Here is a 19132-nt window from a genome sequence, read left to right as displayed (position 1 = left end):
GCTCTGTGGAAGGTCTGAGCACAAACACGACACCAGCCCCCGGGGTAGCTGAACTGGCCTTTAATACGAGCTTCGACATACAAAATACTGTACAGTACAAAGGAAGGACTAGAAAACTAGAGCTTCAAGTAAAAAAAAAAGCTCAAGTTTCATTTTAAAGTGAAAGTACAGAATACAAAAGCACTAAGTGTGACATTACAGGAGGCTGCAGTTGAGGTGGGGAGAAAACAGTCCCCAGGCAAACGCACCCTTGATTAAAAAAAAAAAGACAGTTACTACATTAAATCAGGCAGCAGTCTGAGGAAACGGCCCAGCCCTCTGCCTCGTGCCTGATGCGTCTCTGCGAGTCTCAGTGCGTGTGGGCGAGAGCAGGAGCTCTGGACGGGGCTTTGCTCCTCCCCTGCACTGACCCGGGAGGCTGCAGGCTTCCACCGAGCTGCCGGTTCCCGTCCCGGGGAGGTTCTGCGGCACTGCTGCTGGGGCACGGCCAATGCTCAAGTGCTGCGTCCTGTGCGGAAAGGCAAGGCTCCGTGAAACCTGCACGGGGCATCCTGGGCTCCCCTGGCACCTGGGGAGGCTCCGGCTGGGCGGAGTGCTGAGAGGGCGAGGGAAACGCCGCAGGGCAGGCGGGACCTCCCTGAGAGCCGCGCGCCGGGGCTGGCTCGGGAGGGCAGGCGGCGGTGCCCAGCTCTGTGCCCCAACGCCCCGCTGCGGCCGAGGCTGCTCGCTCTGAGCTCGGGGGAAAACCTTACCTTTTATCTCGTCGTGGGCAGCGGCAGAGCCGTTCAGCTGCTGTCCCTCCTTAAGCACACCTAAAACGGAGCAGAGGGTAAGCACCAGGCGGAAAGGTGAGAGCATCAGAGGTGCCGAGCCCGTGTTTCTCTGGGAAGGCGGAGGCGCTGAGAGCGCTTCAGAAGTGATCGGTGCCAGGGATCTGAACGCAGCACTTAGTGCTGAGCAGTTTCACGTGACAGGCTCTCGGGCCTGGGTTTCACCTTCAGAGCACGCACCAGCAAGGCTCTGGCTAGCAAACTTGTTTCTTTTTTCGGATTTTTATGATTAGTGAGATCTCTCATATGTAAAAGCATTAGCTTGGTCTGCACAGCACGCAGGTCACTGAGACCGAACTGTGAGACTGGAACGCTCTTTCCTTTCACTAGAAAGGGAATAAACAACATGAGCTACACCTCAAAAATTGAGTCTGGATGTGTTGGAAGCAGTAGCGCTGTTTTCACTGTATGAACATAACTGATTGTGTGAAAGTAAGCCCCAACTCCAACTGCGGTTGCAGACAATTCGGAAAAAAAAATATCTTAACGAGTAATATAGCACAGAGAAAAGGGGTCACGCTGCCTGCACTCCAGACATCACAACGACCATCAAGAACCATGCTGCTGGGACAGGATGTCACCCGGCACTGCCTGCAGCCCCTGTACCTGTCCGACCCCGCATGGCGATCTCACTCGTCAGCCTCTCAAAGTACTCGGGCAAGTCTGCGTAGTCATCTCCATAGGAAATCACTTTAATCCCTTTGTCCAGCATGTTCTCACGGAGCTTCTTGAACTCATCCACGTCTCCTCGCCGCACAAGCATAAAGTGCTCCAGGTCTGACTTGTGCTTCACAGCTTCTAAAAACAGGGCTTGAAACGTGGTGTCATCAACAGTCCAACCACAGCCCAAGAAGAGGAATGACTTATTTTCATACAGCTTCTGAATCTCTCGCTTTAAAAAAAAAAAAAAAAGAAAAGAGATGTTCTTAGTAAAGGCAAGTTTTATCTTCACAAGGTGAAAGACAGAGTACTGCTTCTAATTTAGGAGACTCTTCAGGAGTGTCACCATTCCCTCAGCCCACATGCAAATGGGGCAAGGTGTTTTTGCAGATTAGCTGGCTAGAGCAAGTTGCTCAGGACTTTGTCCCCTTTGTTCTATTTAAGAAAATCCAGGATTCTGATCACCCTGCGTGAGGCCCGGCTCTAAACTCATGTTTTACGCTCAGCTGAATCTTTGCCCAGTTTACACACAGGCTTGCCAGGGGCTGGAATGGGAAATGGAAGATTTGTACATGCAGAGTTCTTAAGATATGTAACCTCAAGTCAGCGAGCGCATGTTCGGAGGAGCTGCAACAGTCGCGAGGTTTAGCGAGGGGCAGGTGACTGCTCTGGCAAACACCGGTTGGGGCAGGCTGGAAATTGTTCCTCGCTTTTTGACCCAGTGAAGCTAAAGGAAAAAGCAAAAGGAGCTTGTCCATCCCTGCCGGTGTGCCGCGCAGAGCCAGCGAGGTGCCTCACCATGACCTCCGTGTTGCGCAGCACGTTCTGGTACCCGGCCGGGTGCAGCACTATGCCGCTCGGGTTCGTGTACACGCCGTGGATATGCAGGACGCTGAGCTTCCTCTTCTCTTGCGCCCACTCCAGCACCTGCACAAAACACGTGCCAGAAACGTTAGCGAGAGCAGACAGCTCAGCTTCCACCAAGTTGCTACGGGGATATTCCTTACTCAGGTCTCCTGCGTCTCCTGTTCTAGGATTGCTTCCTACCTCTTCAAGCGTTGAATTATGTGCTGTCAAAAAGACAATTTTGAGAAGCTTCTCAATGAGGCAGCTTCTTTTTCGTGTTACATCTTATCTCCTCAAGGGGTCCCGAGTGCACGTCACAGCCTGCAGCGGCAGCCTGTTGCACTTGTTTGGTTCAACGCTTCAGCTGAACGGCTGATGCCACAGGAAGAGACCCAATCAATACACCGGACTCAACAGAAAAACGGGACAAACTCTAAATGTTGTGTCAGCATGTTTCACGGGACTACAACGTGCATTTCTTGGCCCCTCTAGGCTCTGGGAAGATCTGAGAAAGCTCAGCAGCTGACCTTCATTCCAGAAAGCCACTTCCGTGGCTGTCCGCTTACTCCTACAGACTGCGGCCCATTTAAGCTTGCAATAATTAGAATGCTTATTTGTATCGCTCTAAGTCCTTCCAGCCATGTAGGTTAAGAGGTCACACAGGAAACGCGAAGCACAGAAATGAGTCAGAATGGAAAGAGACTAACAAGTACTTCACAGCACCGCACGGTGCGTGTGCACCAAACAAAGACACCGTGCTCTCCACGAAGAAAGCCCGCAGCGTGAGGACGAGGTGGGCAGGCGGCGGGGAGCGCGGGCTGCGCTGTTCCACGCTCTCATTTTCTGCCTGACCGCAGGCCTGCGGCCGCTGGGTAAGGAGGGAGGTTTGTCCGAGGCGAGCAGCTACAAACCCAGCAGCACGGCGGAACAAGCTGCAGCACAGGGAAGTACCGCACACGGAGCCACTCGGCCGTTTTGGGAAGAGCAGGGAGAGTGGGAGGGACGGGGGAGGATGAAAGCCCCCAGGAGCTGTCTCACAGGCTAGGGCCCTGAGAACGCTGTCACGACAAGCACTCATCGGTAAATGACCAAAATAGGCCGGCTTTGTTTCTCACTCGGGGTTCCTGGGTCAGTCAGACCTGTCAGTCCGAGCCTTATGTGGAAGCAAGGCTTGCGATACTTCAGCAAGGCCAAGCCACAAGTTTCGGGGACAGAGATCAAAGAAACGCCTGGCTCAAAGGCTCCTCCTGAGCAACGGAGGTCAGCCAGTGAGCGCGGCACTTCAGAAACAAGCCTGCATCTTCATGCCTCTGCTCGCTGCCCCCAGCTGTCAGAGCCTCTACATGGAGTTCGTCTAACAGCACGTAAATTCCCAGGGACAGCACAACCCCCTTACACGGGCATAACAGCACACCCCGCCGCTGCGCTGCCCTGTGCTGCCCCAGCTCAGTCCTGACTTCAGGAAGAACCGTCATCTTTTACCTTCTTTTCATCCGTCAGGTCGAGAGACTCCAGATGCTTCCCCTGGTGCGCCGCATACAGTTCCAGCAGGTTATCAAAGTTCGTGGTTAGCACGAGCGCCCCGTTTTCCATTAGGTGAAGCACAGACTGAAGCAGCTGTTTGCCAGAATCTTCCATTTTAGATTCCAGGTCATCAAACACCTCGTATAAACAGTCTTTGAAAAATGTTGAGCGAACATTGCTTGTGCGCTGAGAAGCGGAGAGAGATTAAGATCAGAGCCTGGTTTCTGTTAATATTTCATGCCAAATGAACACACAAAAACTCCCCACGTTTCTTGAAGGACTCTGCAAAGCTAGAGGGCCTTGCAAGGCAAACACAGTGCACTTCTACCACATTTTTTTTCTTCAGGTTGAAAAGCAAGACCATGAGAACGTTTGAAAAGAGACATTCATCAGAGCACTGCTCCATCCAGACTCATCAACACAGCTCTGGAGGTCAGAAATAAAGGAGCGTCACTCTCCACAACTGACCGCTGGGATTTCCTCTTGCCCTCTGGAGGCTCCCTGGCACGCTCATCATTACATATCCAGAAGCTGGTATGCACAGAGCCTGAGAACGAGACCTAAGCAGGCACAGGAGGGCACACGGCTGTTTAAGGGGACACACAGACGCCTCTTTGTGCTCCCGTTTGCTCCTGACGGTGCATCGGCCGTGCAAATGCAGATGTGGCTCAGAGTCATCAGGCCCAAAGCACCGCCCCAGGAACCCAGCGCAGTACGAGCCCTTGCTCGGTTCCTTGCACATACGGTGCTCGCCGGAGGACTGGCGGATTTCCAAAAGCCAGTTCCTACGACAGGGGTGGGAAACTGGGACATTTATGTACCCTGCTCTAAGCACACTCACCGGAGACAGCTTCTGGATAAGGTCATGGGCAACGTGAACCAAGTTCTTGTCTTCGTGGAGACACTTCTGAAACCTTTTGCTCTCTTCATCTTCCAGAAGATCAAAGTCAATAGCAGCATCCAGGAGGGCCTGGATCAGCCCCTTCCAAGACTTCAGTGCTGGGACTTGGGGAGCGACCGCTGCGCTAATTCCTGTCCCAATCACCAGAACAAGCTCCCGAGGCTTCTTAGTTTTTAGGCTTGGCAGCAGCTTCCTGCAAGAGGGGAAAGCAGCACAGCTGGTAGCATCACACACAAGGGGATGTCCTGGGTCACGGCACATGCACACCAAGGACAAGACTGCCTAAATTTTGCGTCAGCACGTCCACTGGGGTTCTCCGATAAACAGAGGAGAGGCAACTCGGTGTCCCCTAAAGGCGGAGCCCAACTCCACAGGTCGGTGTCAGATGCTCACGGCTGCACGGTACGGAAGTGTGACGGCACAGGGAAGGCCAAGGCCGCGCGGCACAACTTCGGAAGCACAGCTAAGTCACTTGAGTTTTGCAGGTCGGGAGGGCCAGAAGTCTTGTGAATGACTGGAAGCTAACAGAAAAGCTGGAGGCACTGCAAAAGATGCAGCGAGCAACACAGAAAGTTGCTCGTCGATGTAGGGGCGCTTTTAAGGCACGGGCCGGTTTAAGGCCTCGTCCCGCATCAGGAAAGCACACATCAGAGCCCTGTGAGAGGAGCGAACGCAGCCGTCACTGTGCCCAGCCCAAACAGGTGCCCGACACCACAAAGCTTCCTCTGCCTTTAAGCGACAGGGGCCAAGGGGGGGCTGAAGACAGCAGCCCTCTTTAGAGCAGCACAGAAAAAAGGAAGCGGGGGCTTCCTCCCAGCGCTCTGCCCTGGAAAGGCCCTTCCCACACCCCAACCCTCCTTGCTGAGAGGACTGCTAAGCCTGGGCGCTGCTGTGCCAGAAATCCCTTCCCTGTTATGTTTTCAGTGTCAGCGGGACACTCAAGGCCAATCTTCTACAAGGCCACATCATAAGAAGAGTCTAATCGAAGGGCTGCCTGGCTATATGCTCCTTACCTGCTCCTCCTCTGCTCTCCCTTGTTCCTGGCCTTACACCTGCACCGTGCTTTTAAATTTGATGCTGTCAAACTTCCCTTAAGTGGAGGTACTTCTCCCCATCCTGCTGTGCCTAAAGGCAGCCTGGCGGCGAGCTGCTTTTGTGAAGCGGGGAGGGACTGCAACTTCCCGGAGAACCTCGGCCTTGAGGAGAGCAGCAGCGCAGGGAGGCAGCTGGCTTGGAAGGACTGCTTTTATCTGCAAACATGTGATCCTCTGCAGGAATGGGAAAGGAAACAGACACCCCGCAGATGGAGCTTTGCCTTTTCTCCTCTACCGCCTAAGAAAACAAACGAGTTAACCTTTTCTTCAGAAGGACTTCACCGTTAGCTGCTGTGAACCAGTTCTAGATTTAGCGGGTTTTAGTCTGGGGACTGCAAGTCTCGCCTCCAAACACAGTATTCGTGCTAATGAACTACTATAAAAACACAACTAGAAACTTAGGTGCTGAAAGCCAACGGGCAACACATACCCAAGAAGAGACATTCTTTTCCTGCGCTGACAAACAGACTCGTGATGTCCTGAGCAAGGACAAACGCCCGCCCAGCCTCTCCTGCTCATTTCATTCACTGGGCCAAACTGGAGACAAAGGCCAGAGAGACAGAAAGTGTATTCCAGCCCTCCGGAACCCATAAATAAACCAGGTGAGTGGAAGACAACTCCCTAGATGAATCAGCCTCTCCTTTGCGGGTGTCCACCATCTGCAGGTATGTCTTAATGCCAGAGCCGAGCCCATCACAGCAGCCGCAGTAACGACCTTGGCTGGAGAGAAGCGGAGGTACGCCCGGAGTTAGCGCCATGCTCAAAATGGAGCAGGTCCCCACGCAGAGCACTGCAGGATGACCTACTTATCAGCACAGGCCGCCTCGAGAGGGGAATTATTTAGCCCTCACGTGCAGCGAAGTCAAAGTAATTTGAATAACTGCCAGCCCTCCTCGGAGCCACCATCCAGGCGGGGTGCAGGAGCACAACTGCCACAAAGAGGCCTGGTGCTGGGGGTGGGCAGCACCTGAGTGAGGGTTAACACCAAACAAAACTGCGGAGACAGTGCAGCAGAAGCAAGCTTTCTGTGCAACCATGCATCCTGCCTGAGGGGTTAAGAAAACAAGCAGCAAAGCAGTTCTTTGGCACATGCTTGGCATTAAGGCCTTTGTTCCACGCAGGGCAGGAAAACACTCGTTAGAGGGCAGGGCTAGAGACAGCGCACAGCTCGGCTCAGCAACTGGAACGGAACGACTGCTAAAGCTTTGTGCCAAACGTCATTCTCTTGAAAGAATGATGCAAGATTACAGAAAAAGCTCTTAGGAGAAGAAATTCGCTGGAGTACAGTTAAATTTACCTGGGCTTTTTTGCAGGTGGCATCCCATCTTCCAATAATGTGTCTTTACCCAGGCTCACGGTAGAAGCCATCCAGTTTCTATAGTAGACAAATCACCACAAGCAAAGTCACTACATGCACGCAACCCGACGCGGAGCACACCGCAGGTTTTTGTTCGGCCAGCTCGGAAGGGGCAGGTAAACACCCAGCTTTGTTATCTTTATGACACCGCCTTTGGGCCAAGAATCGCGCTTCCTTGGCTCTGCACTTTGCACGTCGGCTCTCGTCCGCCTCCTCAGCTTCTTTTACGACCAGGTTTGCTAAGAGCGCCTGGCCGCTCTGTCTGCAGGGCGCCGGAGAGCCGGGAGAGCCGTCCCGCGGGCGGCGTGCCGCTGCCCCTCGGAGCCCGAAGGGACGACGCCTCCGGCGGCGGCAGCACCCCCACCTCGCCGCGCGCAGCGCTGCCAGCCCCGCCGAGGGCTGGGCGCCGAGACCCCGGCGTCCGTCGTGTGCCGGCACCACGCTCCTGCCCCGCACGCCCCACGCGCCGCAGGGCCCCGCCGTCACGGTTACGAAGGCGGCTGAGCGCGCGCCGCAGCCTTCGTTTCAGCCCGGCCGTCCTCCTGTGTCCGACGGCCCCGCACCTGGGGGCGGCGCCGGCCCCCTCCCAGGATGCTGCGTGCTGGAGAACTCGCTGCCTCAGGAGCGGCAGGAGGGGAGCAGCACGAGATCTGCGCTGGCTACAAAAGGCTGCCGAGAGGACTTCATTCTCCAGCGACGAGGGAAGGATTATCAGCCCGCAGTACCGCTAGACGCGGTGGGGTCCGACCTTAAAGCCGACAGAAGGGAGGCCACGTTCCCAAGAACTCTTCCAACAGCCCATTACGTAAAATACAAAAGGCCTGCCAGCAAATGCTTCTCTCCCACTTGCTTCTCCAAAATAAGTATTCAAACGGAAAGAAAGCAGAGAGGTCTATTCGCCCCTATCTGTTGTTCCTGCCAATTGCAATGACGAGTCCAACAACAATTCTGGTTTCTGTTAAGCCAGCGGCAGGCTTTTGCCAAATGGGAAGGTACAAAAGCAAGCGGCCTGCAGTGCCAGCCCCGTCCAGGTACTGCAGCCTCTCGCTGTCCCGCAGCCGCAGGGAGAGCCGAGCGCTTGCTCTCCACACGAGGCACCTGCAGCCTCTTCACCAGCTCCAGGAGCAGAGCTGCAGCGCTCAGACGTAACGCACAGGAAAACCCTACCCAGGCAGGAAACCTCGGCCGGGCCGTAAGTGTGAGCAGGAATCACGTAGGAGATTGCCCCAGGCATCTCGGTAACTCGTCTTTTCGCGGGGGATAATGGGAACGGGACGCACCGCCGCTCACAGGAGCAGTGCTGACAGCGTGCTCGCTGGCCTGCCGTTTGTCAGCCCTTCCGAAAACCTGCACCGCAAGGCAACGCCTGGCGGAGGGCAGCTGGAGAGCCGGTCGTGGCACTCTGCCTCCTGAACCCCCACCCAGCACACGCTGCCCGCCACCTAAATATTCACCTTCATTTTGCGTTCAAGCTCAGATTTAAGAGCAAACTTTTAAAAAGCACTCGGCAGGCGAGGAGTCAGGCTCCAGCCAGCCGGGCTTACGCACCCCACACTTGGGAGCTCCTCCACTGCACACCCTTCTGAACGTTGTACCCTGCGTTAAACCCGTGGCAGGGCCCGAATGCACCTTTACGCTGTTCCAGGAACCCCGACAGGAGGCTGTCTCCTGCTTTCACCCCCCGTGCCCCCCCGACACCCACCCGGGCAGCCGTCGGGCCCTGCCGAGAACTATTTCGGGGGGCAGCTGCCAGGGAAGCCCACGCTCTGAGCGGCGCTGCCTGGTGGGCGGGAGGAAGGAAGCGGGGACCACGCACACGGGCACTGCTCGGGCAGACGGTCGGACAGGCAGTGACGTGGAGCTCACCGCGAGCGGAGGCAGCCAGGGCAGGACACAAAAGACCGAGGGGAAAAAGCCCCGTCAGGAGGGAAAGGTCTCCCAGTTTTGCTCAGGTGATCCTTCCGGAAGGACAGATTGCTCCGCAAAGCCAGCCAGGTTTTAATTAACGGCGTAAAGAAAGAGCAAACATTTCAGATGAGCTAGGGACTGAAGCACAGGCCCGTCGTGAACTCGAATATTTAAGGAAGTTTGTACAAAGCGACACGCAGAGCTCCCAGCGCTGCCCGCGTTTGCCCTCGCTTCTCTCCTAGGCAGCACACGTATCAGCCACGGGTAAAATCCTCCCCAAAATACCCGTTCCTCAACTGGTTGGGTTTACAGATGTAATTCACCTTTATACTGGCTTTACGCTGCAAATTATCTGTTCTCTGAGACTCAAAACCCAGGCCTATCTATAAATCCCTACCCGGGCCGCCCCGTGTTTTGCTTGCTCACAAATTCGCTAACCCCTTGCCCCACCACCGCTCGCATTTTGCTCCTCTTACACGTACGCAGTATTTGGAACAGCACAGGGCGGCTTAATTTTTAAGTGACTCTAAAGCATTGAGGACATTTCAAAAGTCATTTTGAACTTCGGAAAAAATATCCCTTAGAGTTACCAAGAATTAGCTTTCTAATACCATGAACTTCTGTTTTCATCTCTACTTACTGCAGATAACCAAAAAGAAAGAAAAAAAAACCAAAACACAAACAATGTCTGGACTTCTCCTGTCTCCAAAAAAGTGCTGTTTGTTCAGAGCTTTAACAACAGCAAAGCTCTTCCTAGCTACAGATTATTTCTCTCAAGATCAAGTCTTGGAAATTCAGCCAGGAAATGTAAATCTCCGGATTTGCAGCCTGGGAGAGGATCTGCTCTCCTGGGGGACGGATCTCGCAAGCACAACCACGTTCTGGCCAAGGTAACTAAAATTAAATAGCATTATCTCAGAGCACGGCACCACTGCTGCGTGGAAAATCCTGCACAGGGCACCTGGCAGTGACCGACTGTGCCGTGAGCGTCCCACGGAGAGGACGGAGACGGGATCTTGCAAGACAAGAAGCACTTCTCCAGCTTCCTCCTTGAAATGTCCAGAGCTCTCCAGGTACTTAGACTGCAGTAAGCTGGAGACAGCACAAACACCGCCCTCGGCTCTCCCTCCCCCTCCGCGCCTCGGAAATTTGTTAATTTACCTTAGAGCCTCTGAGGTACAGCTAGCTCCTGCTGACTGTAGGAGGGAGTTTGCTGATTCATCGCTAAAAGCAAAATAGCGGAACAGAAGGCAAGAAAAAACAGTTAAGGAAAAAAGAGAGAGGGTATAATGTCACTTCCTACTTTTTATTTGGAAACAAAGGACCGTGATGAACACCGAATCGATGCTCTGTGCTCCCGGGACAGATTTTCCCAAGGAACTGTTACCTTCAAATGATACGCAAGCTGCCGGCACTGAACAAACCTTCTTCCACAGAAGAAGCTTTAACGACAACAATTCCATGTTTAATACAAAGACGCATCCAAGGAGACAGCTGTGAAACACATGAAACACAAAGACCTAGCAGAGGCTGTGCCAAATTAACGCTGACATTCGCAGGTTATTTATGTACAAAACACCCACGCTAACTCGATCAAACAAGCGGATCGGGAGGGACCACGCTGCGGGAGGGACCACGCTGCTCACTGCTCGGTGTCACTGCTCAGTGTCTGGCCCCTGGGCGCAGAGCCACCCTGGAAGATTTACGAGGCATTTTCTCTCCGCACGCATCACCTACAGGATGGGCTGTGGATGCCCTCTGTTTGCCTGCACACTCAGCAGCCAGTACACAAGTCAACTACACTTGAGGACCTGAATATTTAAAGTTTAAGCAAATAAAAAAAAAAAAAATGTTCTTCCAGCTCGGTGCTCTTCAGTGAGGAGCTGTTCCGTGACAGACTCACGCTGGGCGGCATCCCCTAAGGGTGCTGCTGCACGCAGCTGACAAGATATAAACACACAGAGCCCCGCTGATTAACGGTATTTTAACACCATAAGGTATAACCAATCGCTTCCTATCCATTCTAGAGATTGAAAAGTTGAGTTCGTGGCCGCAAAGGCGCAGGGTAAAGCGGGAGCCCTCCAACGTTTTTGGCTGGGCCCAGCCACCAGCAGCACATGCAGCAGCACGGAGCAGACCCGGCTCCTTCGATGGGCACGCCTCACACTCCTGCCAGCCCTGCATCTGTCATGGGCTTGAAACTCTGGCGCTGCAACATCCACGTATTAATCCAACAGAAACGCTCAAAGTACAGAGCTAATTAGCGAAGCAAGTACAAATCCTCTGCTCATCTATTATTTTTAGCTCCTTTGAGAGCCACCAGCGGGGGCCCAATTCAGAACTGCTTTCTAAATTAAGCTGCTTTAAGACACTGGGAATAAGGCAAATATTATAGTTTAAAACTCGCCATGTTTCAGGTAGGAGAACCTGGAAGGAAGTCAGCGAGCTGTCCTTGGCCGATTCCTGAGCACTGCCCTTCCACACAGGCGCTGCGGTTGCAGCAGGCCCACGAGACCCTTCCTTTCCTTCTGACACCCACGGCAGGGTCAGACTGCAGGTGTAGCGGGGACCTGCCAAGCGAACAGAACAAGCCCTGCTCTGCTTGCACCGACGCATGAACCCTCTACCTCCTCTGATACCAAGTCAAAGCGACACCCAGCAGCCGAGGTCTTAATTAATAGTGCAGTTCTCCGCATGAGTCGAATTCCCCCTGGCTGCATTAAACGTCACCGACTGAAGCCTTCAGGAGGTCTGTACCCTAACAACAACGCCGCACGGGACAGCGGCTGATGGGCTCCAGACGAAGGCGTTCAGACACAGGCTCCCCCTCTTGGGGCTGTGCCCAAGGCCAGGCTGGATGGGGCTGGGGGCAGCCGGGGCTGAGGGGAGGTGTCGCTGTCGCTGCCCGCGGGACAGGGGGGGACTGGGTGGGCTTTGAGCTCCCCCCTAACCCAACCACTCCGTCGGTCCGCCGGCCTCGGGCAGGACCCACCTGGGGGCTGGGGCTCGCCCTGCCGCAGAGCCCCCCCGGCAGCCGCCTCACCTTTCCTCCTGCGTCGCCCCCTCCTCGCCGCCAGCCGCCTCCGCTACACCTGCGGGGAAAGGAAAGGAAGAAGTTCTTTTCAGCGGGTGGCCGCCCTGCAGTGTTTTCAGGGGGAAACACTGAAAGGAAAACAAACAAAAAAACCACGTTTTGTGCGGGGGGGAGGGGGGGGGCAGAAGGCTCTCAGAGCGGGGCGGCTGAGGTGCGGCACCAGGACCCCCTGGCCCCTCAGGTCCCCTCATGTTCCCTCAGATCCCCCCCAGCCCCTCAGATCTCCCCCCGGCCTCTCAGGCTCCCCTCCAGTCCCCTCAGGTTCCCCCCCCCCATCCCCTCAGGTTCCTCCATGTTCCCTCAGATCCACTCCCCTACTCCCTCAGGACCCCCCCCGTCCCCTCAGGTCCCCTCACATCCCCCCCCCCCCGGCCTCTCAGGTTTCCCCCCGGTCCCCTCAGATCCCACCCGGCCCCTCGGGACCCCTCGGGACCCCTCGGGACCCCTCGGGACCCCTCGGGACCCCCCCCCCGCCCCCCCCCCGCCATGGCGGCCCCGGGCTCCCCTCAGCGCTGCCGCCCCCCCCATCCTCGCGCGCGACCCCGGCCCGCCGTCACCACGGCAACGCCCGCGCTGTCGCCATGGCAACGCTCCCCCCTCCCCGCCCTCCCTCCCCGCACGCACCTGGCGCCGCGCGCCCGGCCCCACGAGGAGACGCCCGGCCGCCGCCGCGCCCCGCGCAGGCGCCCCGCGGCCCCGCCCCCGGCGAGCTCCGGGGGCGCAGAACGGAAAGCGATTGGCCCGCCCCCTTCGCCACCGCCATTCCATTGGCTCGTAGAGAAAGGGGCGGGACTTTCCTCCTGGAGGGGGGGGAAGGGGGCGCGTGCGTGAGAATTAGCTTTGTTCTCACGAGACTTCGAGGAGGTCTAAAAGGGGCACGCGCATGCGCATGGCAGTTGGGCTCTGGGCACGGTGCGGGGAGGTTCGCTCTTGTGCCTGCCCGCGCGAGGGAGCTGGGGCCGGGTGGGGTAGGGGGAAAAAGCTGCCAGTTGCTGGGCACCTCGCGTGCTGCTTGTGCCCAGGACGGCCCCGCGGGTGCTGGGTGCTGCTTCGGGGCGTGGCGGTGCTCGGGGTTTGCAGGTGGGGCTGGTTCACGCAGCCCGTGACTCACCGTGCTGCGGGGCACGGCCTCGGGCGTGGTGTGGGGCCTCCCCGCTGCGTGCTGGGGTGGCAGCTGCGGTGGAACCACTGCTCCCAGGTCACGTCTGAGTGAACACGTTTTTAATATCATTAAGTGTTTTTAAAGCTTTACTGAAAAGTGCTGTTTAAAGTAGAATACTAGTAAATATTTTTCAAGATACTGTGGAGCTGAATAGCCTCTGACCTGGGTTATTCCATAAATAAAGGAATGGAAAATTCTCATTTAGAACTCATGGTGTGTTGTTGTTGTTGTTGTTTGTCATTTTTGAGGAGAAAAAAAAAGATTTAGTAACGGACCAAGCGCTGCCTCACAGCCTCTTTCCCTCTTGGAGGAATCCCGGCAGGCGTTGGCTCCATTTCAGAAGCCTTTGAGCGTTCCAACAGCAGGAGGGCCGAGCGGAGCGGCGCGGCGTTAAAAACCTCGCCAGCTGCCCCGGAGCGCGGCTCAGCCCTGGGTTCCTTCCATCCCCACCCGCCCCGTGCTCCGCGGTGCGAGGGGCAGCTGGGTGCCCGCGGGGCTCACAGGGAGGCGTTTCCTACGGCACGGGGCAGCGGCTGGGGGCTGCCCCCGTTGCCCGGTGGGCGTCGTGCCCGCCGATTGCACCGGCCGGTCTGTCCTCTTGCTGGAAGCCTTGGGTGAGTGGAGGTGGAAATACTGCTGGAAGAAAGCCCTGCCTGACAGCTCCAGGCGGTTGCCAGCATTGCGGAACCAGCCCACACCCAGCCACAGCTCCTCGAGGACGATGAGCGATGGAGCTCCTCGAGGCGATGGGAGACCCTGCGAACTGGGAGGGCATGGTGGGGCAATGGGGGCCGGCCCTGACAACCCCCCTGCACACCCATTCTTGCGTTGCTTTGCAGGTGGAAAGGCAAAAAAATCCCCCGAGCACGGCTCCTCACCCCCCCGGTAAACCCCTTCGCCCCTTGCAGGCTCCACCAGCGGATCGGAGCTGACAGGTGCCTGAATTTGGGGTAGGGGCTGAGTGGTTGCTGCTGAGGGGGCGCAGCAGCCCCAGGGGCCGGGGTGTGCACGGCGTCCGTCGTTCTGCTCCGGGGTGAACGGCGTCAGAGCTGCTGAGCCCCTGCAGGAGCTGCGGGGCTGTTGTGGTGATGCTGAGGGCGGAACCGTCCCGCGCTCGCCCCAAACGCGGGGGCCAGGGTGAAGATGGGGCTGAGGCCGTCGGCTGCTGCTGTGCAGATGGGGGCCTTTGTGGGAGCGGTGTTGGGAGCTGTGCTTCGTGGCGGGGATCAGCTTAGCTTGGGGCTGGGAAAGCGCCAATTTAAGCGTTTGGAGGTGGGCTCCTGCATTGCCAGCATGGGGGTAAACCCAAAAAGGCACATGGGGGGGGCACATTTGTGCTCTCCCCACGGCAGTGTGATGATCTCAGGTGGGATGTGGGGATCTCTAGTTTGTGTGGGGATTGTGGCGGAGAAGCACCTTGTTTGCTGCCCTCAGCTCCTGCTTTGCGCAGGGCTGCTCTGCCTGAGTGCCCTCGCCCCTGCGCAGCAAGCAAGGCAGGGGATTAACCCCCCCACACCCCCCCAAGCATGTCTGTAGTCCCCCCACGTTCCTCAAGGCGAACGATTACAAAACCTGATGTCAGGCAAGGCAAAACATGCCTGAGCTCGCATCTGTCTGGCCGTGCCGTTTTTTGGCACTTGGAGCCAGGGACAGGAGAAGTGGGGCTGGGGAAATCGGGGCCCCTGGGGGATGCGCGGGGGGACGGAGGCCGGCTGCCAGCCCCGAGGCGCCGTCCTCGCCTGTGACCGTGCTGGCAGGGATGGCCCCGCCGCGGCGGATGTGGGAGGGAGGGAGGCCCCGGGGAGGGCTGGCCTCCTGGCCGAGGATCGCTGCCGACTTCCCCTGCCTCCGCTTCCGCACCTGAGCCGCCGGCTGCTCCGCTCGGCAGCGGCGCCCCAGCCCCACGGCGGGCCCCGGCGGGACGGGGCGGCTCCTCCACGCTGCCGGTGGGTGCCCCTGTGCCCCCCTCGGGGCGGAGGGGACGGGACGGGGCCTCCGCCGGGGACCACGGAGGGGCGAGGAGGAAGCTGCAGGGATCGCTCAGCCTCGCTGTTCGCGGCGGATCCCATTAGGCTCCAGAGTGAACGTGCCCTACCTGACTGCTCCTTTCCCACCTAGGTGATCCTGCTGCCTCCCGCAGGCCATGCTGCCGGCCCGGGGCTGACGTATCCCCCTTCCCTGTGCCGGTGCCTGTCTGCTGCATCCCAGGTGGGTGTCCCCAGCTCCTGGCCCCGCTGAGCCGTTTGCGGTCTGCTCTCTAAAGCTGCGCTCGCGTTTTTTTTGCTATTACTAAGCAGGGGCTTGCCTGGGGAGTGTGGTTTCCGTGGGCGAGGTGGTGCGTGCTGCACCACTGCTGCTGGGGCGCTTGTGGGACCGTGGGCTTTGCCGGTGCTCACCCAACACCGTACTCCTTTCTTTTTTGGGGGGAAAGGCTCTGGTGTGACTCAGGGTACTTTATTTCGGAAGAGGTGATGCAAGCATGGAAAACTGCAGAGCGAGGGGAGGTGTTGAAATGAGCAGGGGCATGCTGGCTCCTCGTGCTTGTCCACCTCCTCTGGCTGCTGCTCGCGTGCACGGGAGCGTGCCCCTCACCTGGGTCGCTGCGGGTGAGCCCCAGAGCATCCCCGATGCCTCTGAGCCCTCCCCTGGTTTTCATCCTCACCTGGTGCCCACTGGGCACAGGGAGCCGCCAGGTTCAGATGTGCTTTTTTTGGGGGGGAAGCACCCATCAGGCACGAGGTGCCGGGCTGAGCATCACTGAGGGTGCGCAGGTGCAGACCGCAGAGAGCAGCGCTGCCGTTCGAGGGGCATGCGGGGGCTGATCCCCTCTTCTCCTGTCCCTACAGGGTCCTCTCCCATCCTCGGACTCTGTCTGGCCCCGCTCTGGGAATGAGGGTCTCTGCCGCCCCTCAGCTCTTGGCATCGCGCGCTGCAGGTGAGGGTCTTGCCCGGGGAGGGTCCCAAAATGCGGTGCTCGGGAGCAAAGCCCTGGGAGGGCAGAGCTGGGGGGGTTCAGCGATCGTGAGGGCTCACAGAGACGCTGCTTAAAGGCGTGTCTGGGGCCAGGTCCCAAGTGTTGCTCTGCGGGAAATTTTGGGTGAGCGTGGGGTCTGTCCCCGCGGGGGCTCAGCGCCAGCACAGGGAGCGGTGCCGGTGTTTTCTAGGAAGGCTCGGCTTGAGGCTGGAGCCTGGCCAGGTCACACAGCGCAGGCGCGGAAGCATTGGGCAATGCCAACGCGTTGCTACGGCACGTGCCAGCGGCAGGCGGGGAGGCAAAAGCTGGGGCTCCTCTGCTCCTCGTCCCGCAGCAAGGAGTTTGGGGCGACAAATCGAGCTGACCGGCGGCTGCCCCGGCTACGTGCCCCTCCCCAAGCCCCCTTTTCCCACCCGATCCCCCAGGCTGTGGTGAGGCACCCGTGTGCAGCCTGCGCTGAGCACAAGGGGAAGTGAGCCTGTTCCTCTGTTCCTTTCGCTAAAGCGTGTTTAGAGGAATTGGTCCCCTGGGGCGGGTGCCGCGGCTGCATCCCAGCACGAGAGCAGCCCTGCGTGCTTTGGGGACGAGCCCCCCGCAGCTGCGCCTCTGTGGGGTGCCACCAAGCTGAGCGTCCCCGGGCGCATCGTGCTTTCTCCCCCCGCCCCGTTTCTGCCTGCAGGAGAGGTTTCATGTGGGAGATCGGCGGCTGAGCGGCACGCTGCCTGTTATGGCTGGTGAGCGCGGGGTCGGTCGCTTTGCTGGGACGGGGGGGAGCTGGGGTGGGGGGAACCGGCCCCGTCTGTGTCTGCTGGCCTGGGGGAGGCTTCGCTGCTCCGCCGTGGGTGAGGAGAAGTGGGGAAGAAGCCCCGTGGCTCTCCGGCAAAACGTGGGGCTGCCCGGAGCCCGGCAGTCGGGTGGCGGATCGATGCGAGAGCATCCAGACTTCAGCCGAGTGCTTCGGGGCGTAAGGCGAAGGGCTGCTCGGGGGATGCGGCTTGGGGTTCAGGGTGGCTTTTTGGGGCCAGGCTTGAGGTCTGGCACAGCTCTGAGATTTCCCCCCCCCAAGAACCTCCCCGCTGTCCCCCTGCCTCCACAGGGTGGTTTAGGCGGCTCCTGCAGAAGCCCAAGCAGAGCTCCAGCTGCACGGGGAGCGGTCGGAATGCCAGCACCGGGTGTTCGGCTTCCTCATCACCCTCCTCCTCCTCCTCGGCCAGGAGCTCCAGCTCCTCCGCCGGCGCTGCCGTGGCTCGGGCTGGCCGCCCGGCACCAGTGGACATCAGCAGCTCGGGCAGCGCCCGCTGGGCCAAGAGCTACGACGTGTGCATCTGCCACAGCGAGGTGGACCTGGAGTTTGTGGAGGAGCTGGTGTCCTACTTGGAGAGCCAGCCGCAGAGCTTCCGCTGCTTCCTCCAGCTGCGGGACGCCGTGGCGGGCAGCGCCATCGTGACGGAGCTGTGCGACGCCGTGCAGAACAGCCACTGCTGGGTGATGCTCATCACCCCCAGCTTTCTCCAGGACCCCTGGTGCAAGTACCAGATGCACCAGGCGCTGGCTGAGGCCCCGATGGCCAACGGGCGCACCATCCCCGTGCTGAAGGACATCGACAGGAAGGACTACCCCAGGGAGCTGCGCAATCTTTACTACATCTCCACGGTGCTCAAGGAGAACAGCTTCAGGCAGATCAGAGACACTGTCCTGCACTGTGAGTACCCCTCGTACCGTGGGAGGGGACGCTGCCCGTCTCCCCAAATATCCCTTAGATGTGGAGTGGGGAGGGAAAGGCCACAGGAAAGGGCTCGGTACTCGTGCCCCGTTCTTGTAATTTGTTCACGTAGTTTATCGGAGATCCATCAGCATGCTGACAGGGCCTGTCCACTGCCTCCGCAGACCTGGAAGAGCTGTGCCGGAGCTCTGCGAGCGGGACTGAGCAGTGACACTGAGGACACGGGCACCTGGGCGAAGGTGGAGGCATCTCTGTGGGCATTTCAGAGCCGTGGAAGTCACCGGGCACGGAGCTACCGGAGCCTGGGGATGAAGCAGCGCCGCTCGGGGCAGACCTGGGACCTGAAGGCGGGGAAGCCCCCGCACCCATGGGCCAGCAGCAGCTCAGCGTCTGCCACGTCCCCGTGACGCTGCCAGGCTGCCGTTGCGCCTGCGCCCTGCCCTGCTGCCCCGCCGTGGGGTTTGGTCTCAGTGGGGACGAGGATGGGGACAGCGCGTTTCTTGAGGTCACACAAACACTAAGCTCCCACCTAGGGTGGGTTCAGCACACGTGAGGGGTCCTCAGCATCCTCCAGCGTCGTCCCCCAGGGGTGAGGATGCTCGGGGAGGTTGGACACTCCTGTACCCTGCATGAGCTGACATCACTGGAGCGTGTTTGCACTGGTTGATTCAGGTTGCGTGTGGAGAAATGCAGACGTTTTATTTTTTAATCCCTGTCTGATGTGTGGTGTTTTTTTTTTGTTTTCTGTTGTTTTGTTTTTCTTCACGTGGGGGTCTATAAGGAGCCCTGGGTGGGTGGCTGGCCATTGCCTGGGTTGGGTAGGGAGGCCCTGACACCTCCTCGCACCCCGTGGGAGGGAGGGTGCTGTGGGTGCTGGTGGCTCCTGCCAAACACCAGTTGCAGGCACCTGCAGGTGCATGGGGGTCCGGGGCCACGGCTGTGGGGCTGTGGGGCCACGGGGGTACAGGCTGGGGGCTCTAAGGCCTGAGGCCACAGGGCCCTGGGGGCCATTGGGCTGCGAGGCCTGGAGCTACAGGGCTGGTGCTGTAGGACTGCGCT

The 19132-nt window shown here is 58.4% G+C and overlaps 2 protein-coding genes across 7 annotated transcripts; one reads left to right on the top strand and one right to left on the bottom strand.

Annotated features, from left to right (window-relative positions):
• Positions 1-45: 45 nt before the first annotated feature.
• On the bottom strand, positions 46-12997 carry FAM118B (family with sequence similarity 118 member B). Of its 5 annotated transcripts, XM_080567553.1 has the most exons (10): positions 12839-12965; positions 12164-12282; positions 10282-10344; positions 7153-7230; positions 4702-4954; positions 3819-4046; positions 2289-2417; positions 1437-1722; positions 753-812; positions 46-508 (listed from the first exon to the last, which is right to left on the bottom strand). In XM_080567553.1, exons 4-10 carry the CDS (start codon positions 7221-7223, stop codon positions 495-497), a joined length of 1041 nt encoding a protein of 346 aa, XP_080423679.1. In that variant the 5' UTR covers positions 7224-7230; positions 10282-10344; positions 12164-12282; positions 12839-12965; the 3' UTR covers positions 46-494. The 5 variants fall into 5 exon arrangements, with proteins under 5 accessions (XP_080423679.1, XP_080423680.1, XP_080423682.1 ...); XM_080567554.1 differs by lacking the exon at positions 10282-10344; XM_080567556.1 differs by lacking the exon at positions 10282-10344 and having other exon boundaries at positions 12164-12212; positions 12839-12923.
• A 1952-nt stretch (positions 12998-14949) lies between these two features.
• TIRAP (TIR domain containing adaptor protein) lies at positions 14950-18782 on the top strand. Of its 2 annotated transcripts, XM_080567445.1 has the most exons (6): positions 14961-15322; positions 15495-15584; positions 16223-16311; positions 17030-17084; positions 17447-18052; positions 18238-18782. In XM_080567445.1, exons 4-6 carry the CDS (start codon positions 17078-17080, stop codon positions 18282-18284), a joined length of 660 nt encoding a protein of 219 aa, XP_080423571.1. In that variant the 5' UTR covers positions 14961-15322; positions 15495-15584; positions 16223-16311; positions 17030-17077; the 3' UTR covers positions 18285-18782. The 2 variants fall into 2 exon arrangements, with proteins under 2 accessions (XP_080423570.1, XP_080423571.1); XM_080567444.1 differs by lacking the exon at positions 17030-17084 and having other exon boundaries at positions 14950-15322.
• The last annotated feature ends 350 nt before the right edge of the window (positions 18783-19132 follow it).

Source organism: Anser brachyrhynchus, assembly GCF_964034855.1.
Source record: "Anser brachyrhynchus genome assembly, chromosome: 25".
NCBI classification, from domain to species: Eukaryota; Metazoa; Chordata; class Aves; order Anseriformes; family Anatidae; genus Anser; species Anser brachyrhynchus.
The sequence above is the reverse complement of the archived record's forward strand: the minus strand, read 5'-3'. Positions and strand labels throughout refer to the sequence as shown.

Bases quoted from the DNA above. Each gene is read 5' to 3' on its own strand.
- FAM118B (XM_080567555.1), bottom strand. From the start codon at position 12,982: ATGGAATGGCGGTGGCGAAGGGGGCGGGCCAATCGCTTTCCGTTCTGC. The intron at 4,955-12,163 runs GTGAGGCGGCTG...CCCCTCTTGCAG, and splicing joins GGGGCGACGCAGGAGGAAAG to GAAGCTGCTGCCAAGCCTAA. The intron at 2,418-3,818 runs GTAAAAGATGAC...TGTTTTGTGCAG, and splicing joins ACCTGACGGATGAAAAGAAG to GTGCTGGAGTGGGCGCAAGA.
- TIRAP (XM_080567444.1), top strand. From the start codon at position 16,266: ATGAGGGTCTCTGCCGCCCCTCAGCTCTTGGCATCGCGCGCTGCAG. The intron at 16,312-17,446 runs GTGAGGGTCTTG...CTGCCTCCACAG, and splicing joins CTTGGCATCGCGCGCTGCAG to GGTGGTTTAGGCGGCTCCTG. The intron at 18,053-18,237 runs GTGAGTACCCCT...CTGCCTCCGCAG, and splicing joins CAGAGACACTGTCCTGCACT to ACCTGGAAGAGCTGTGCCGG.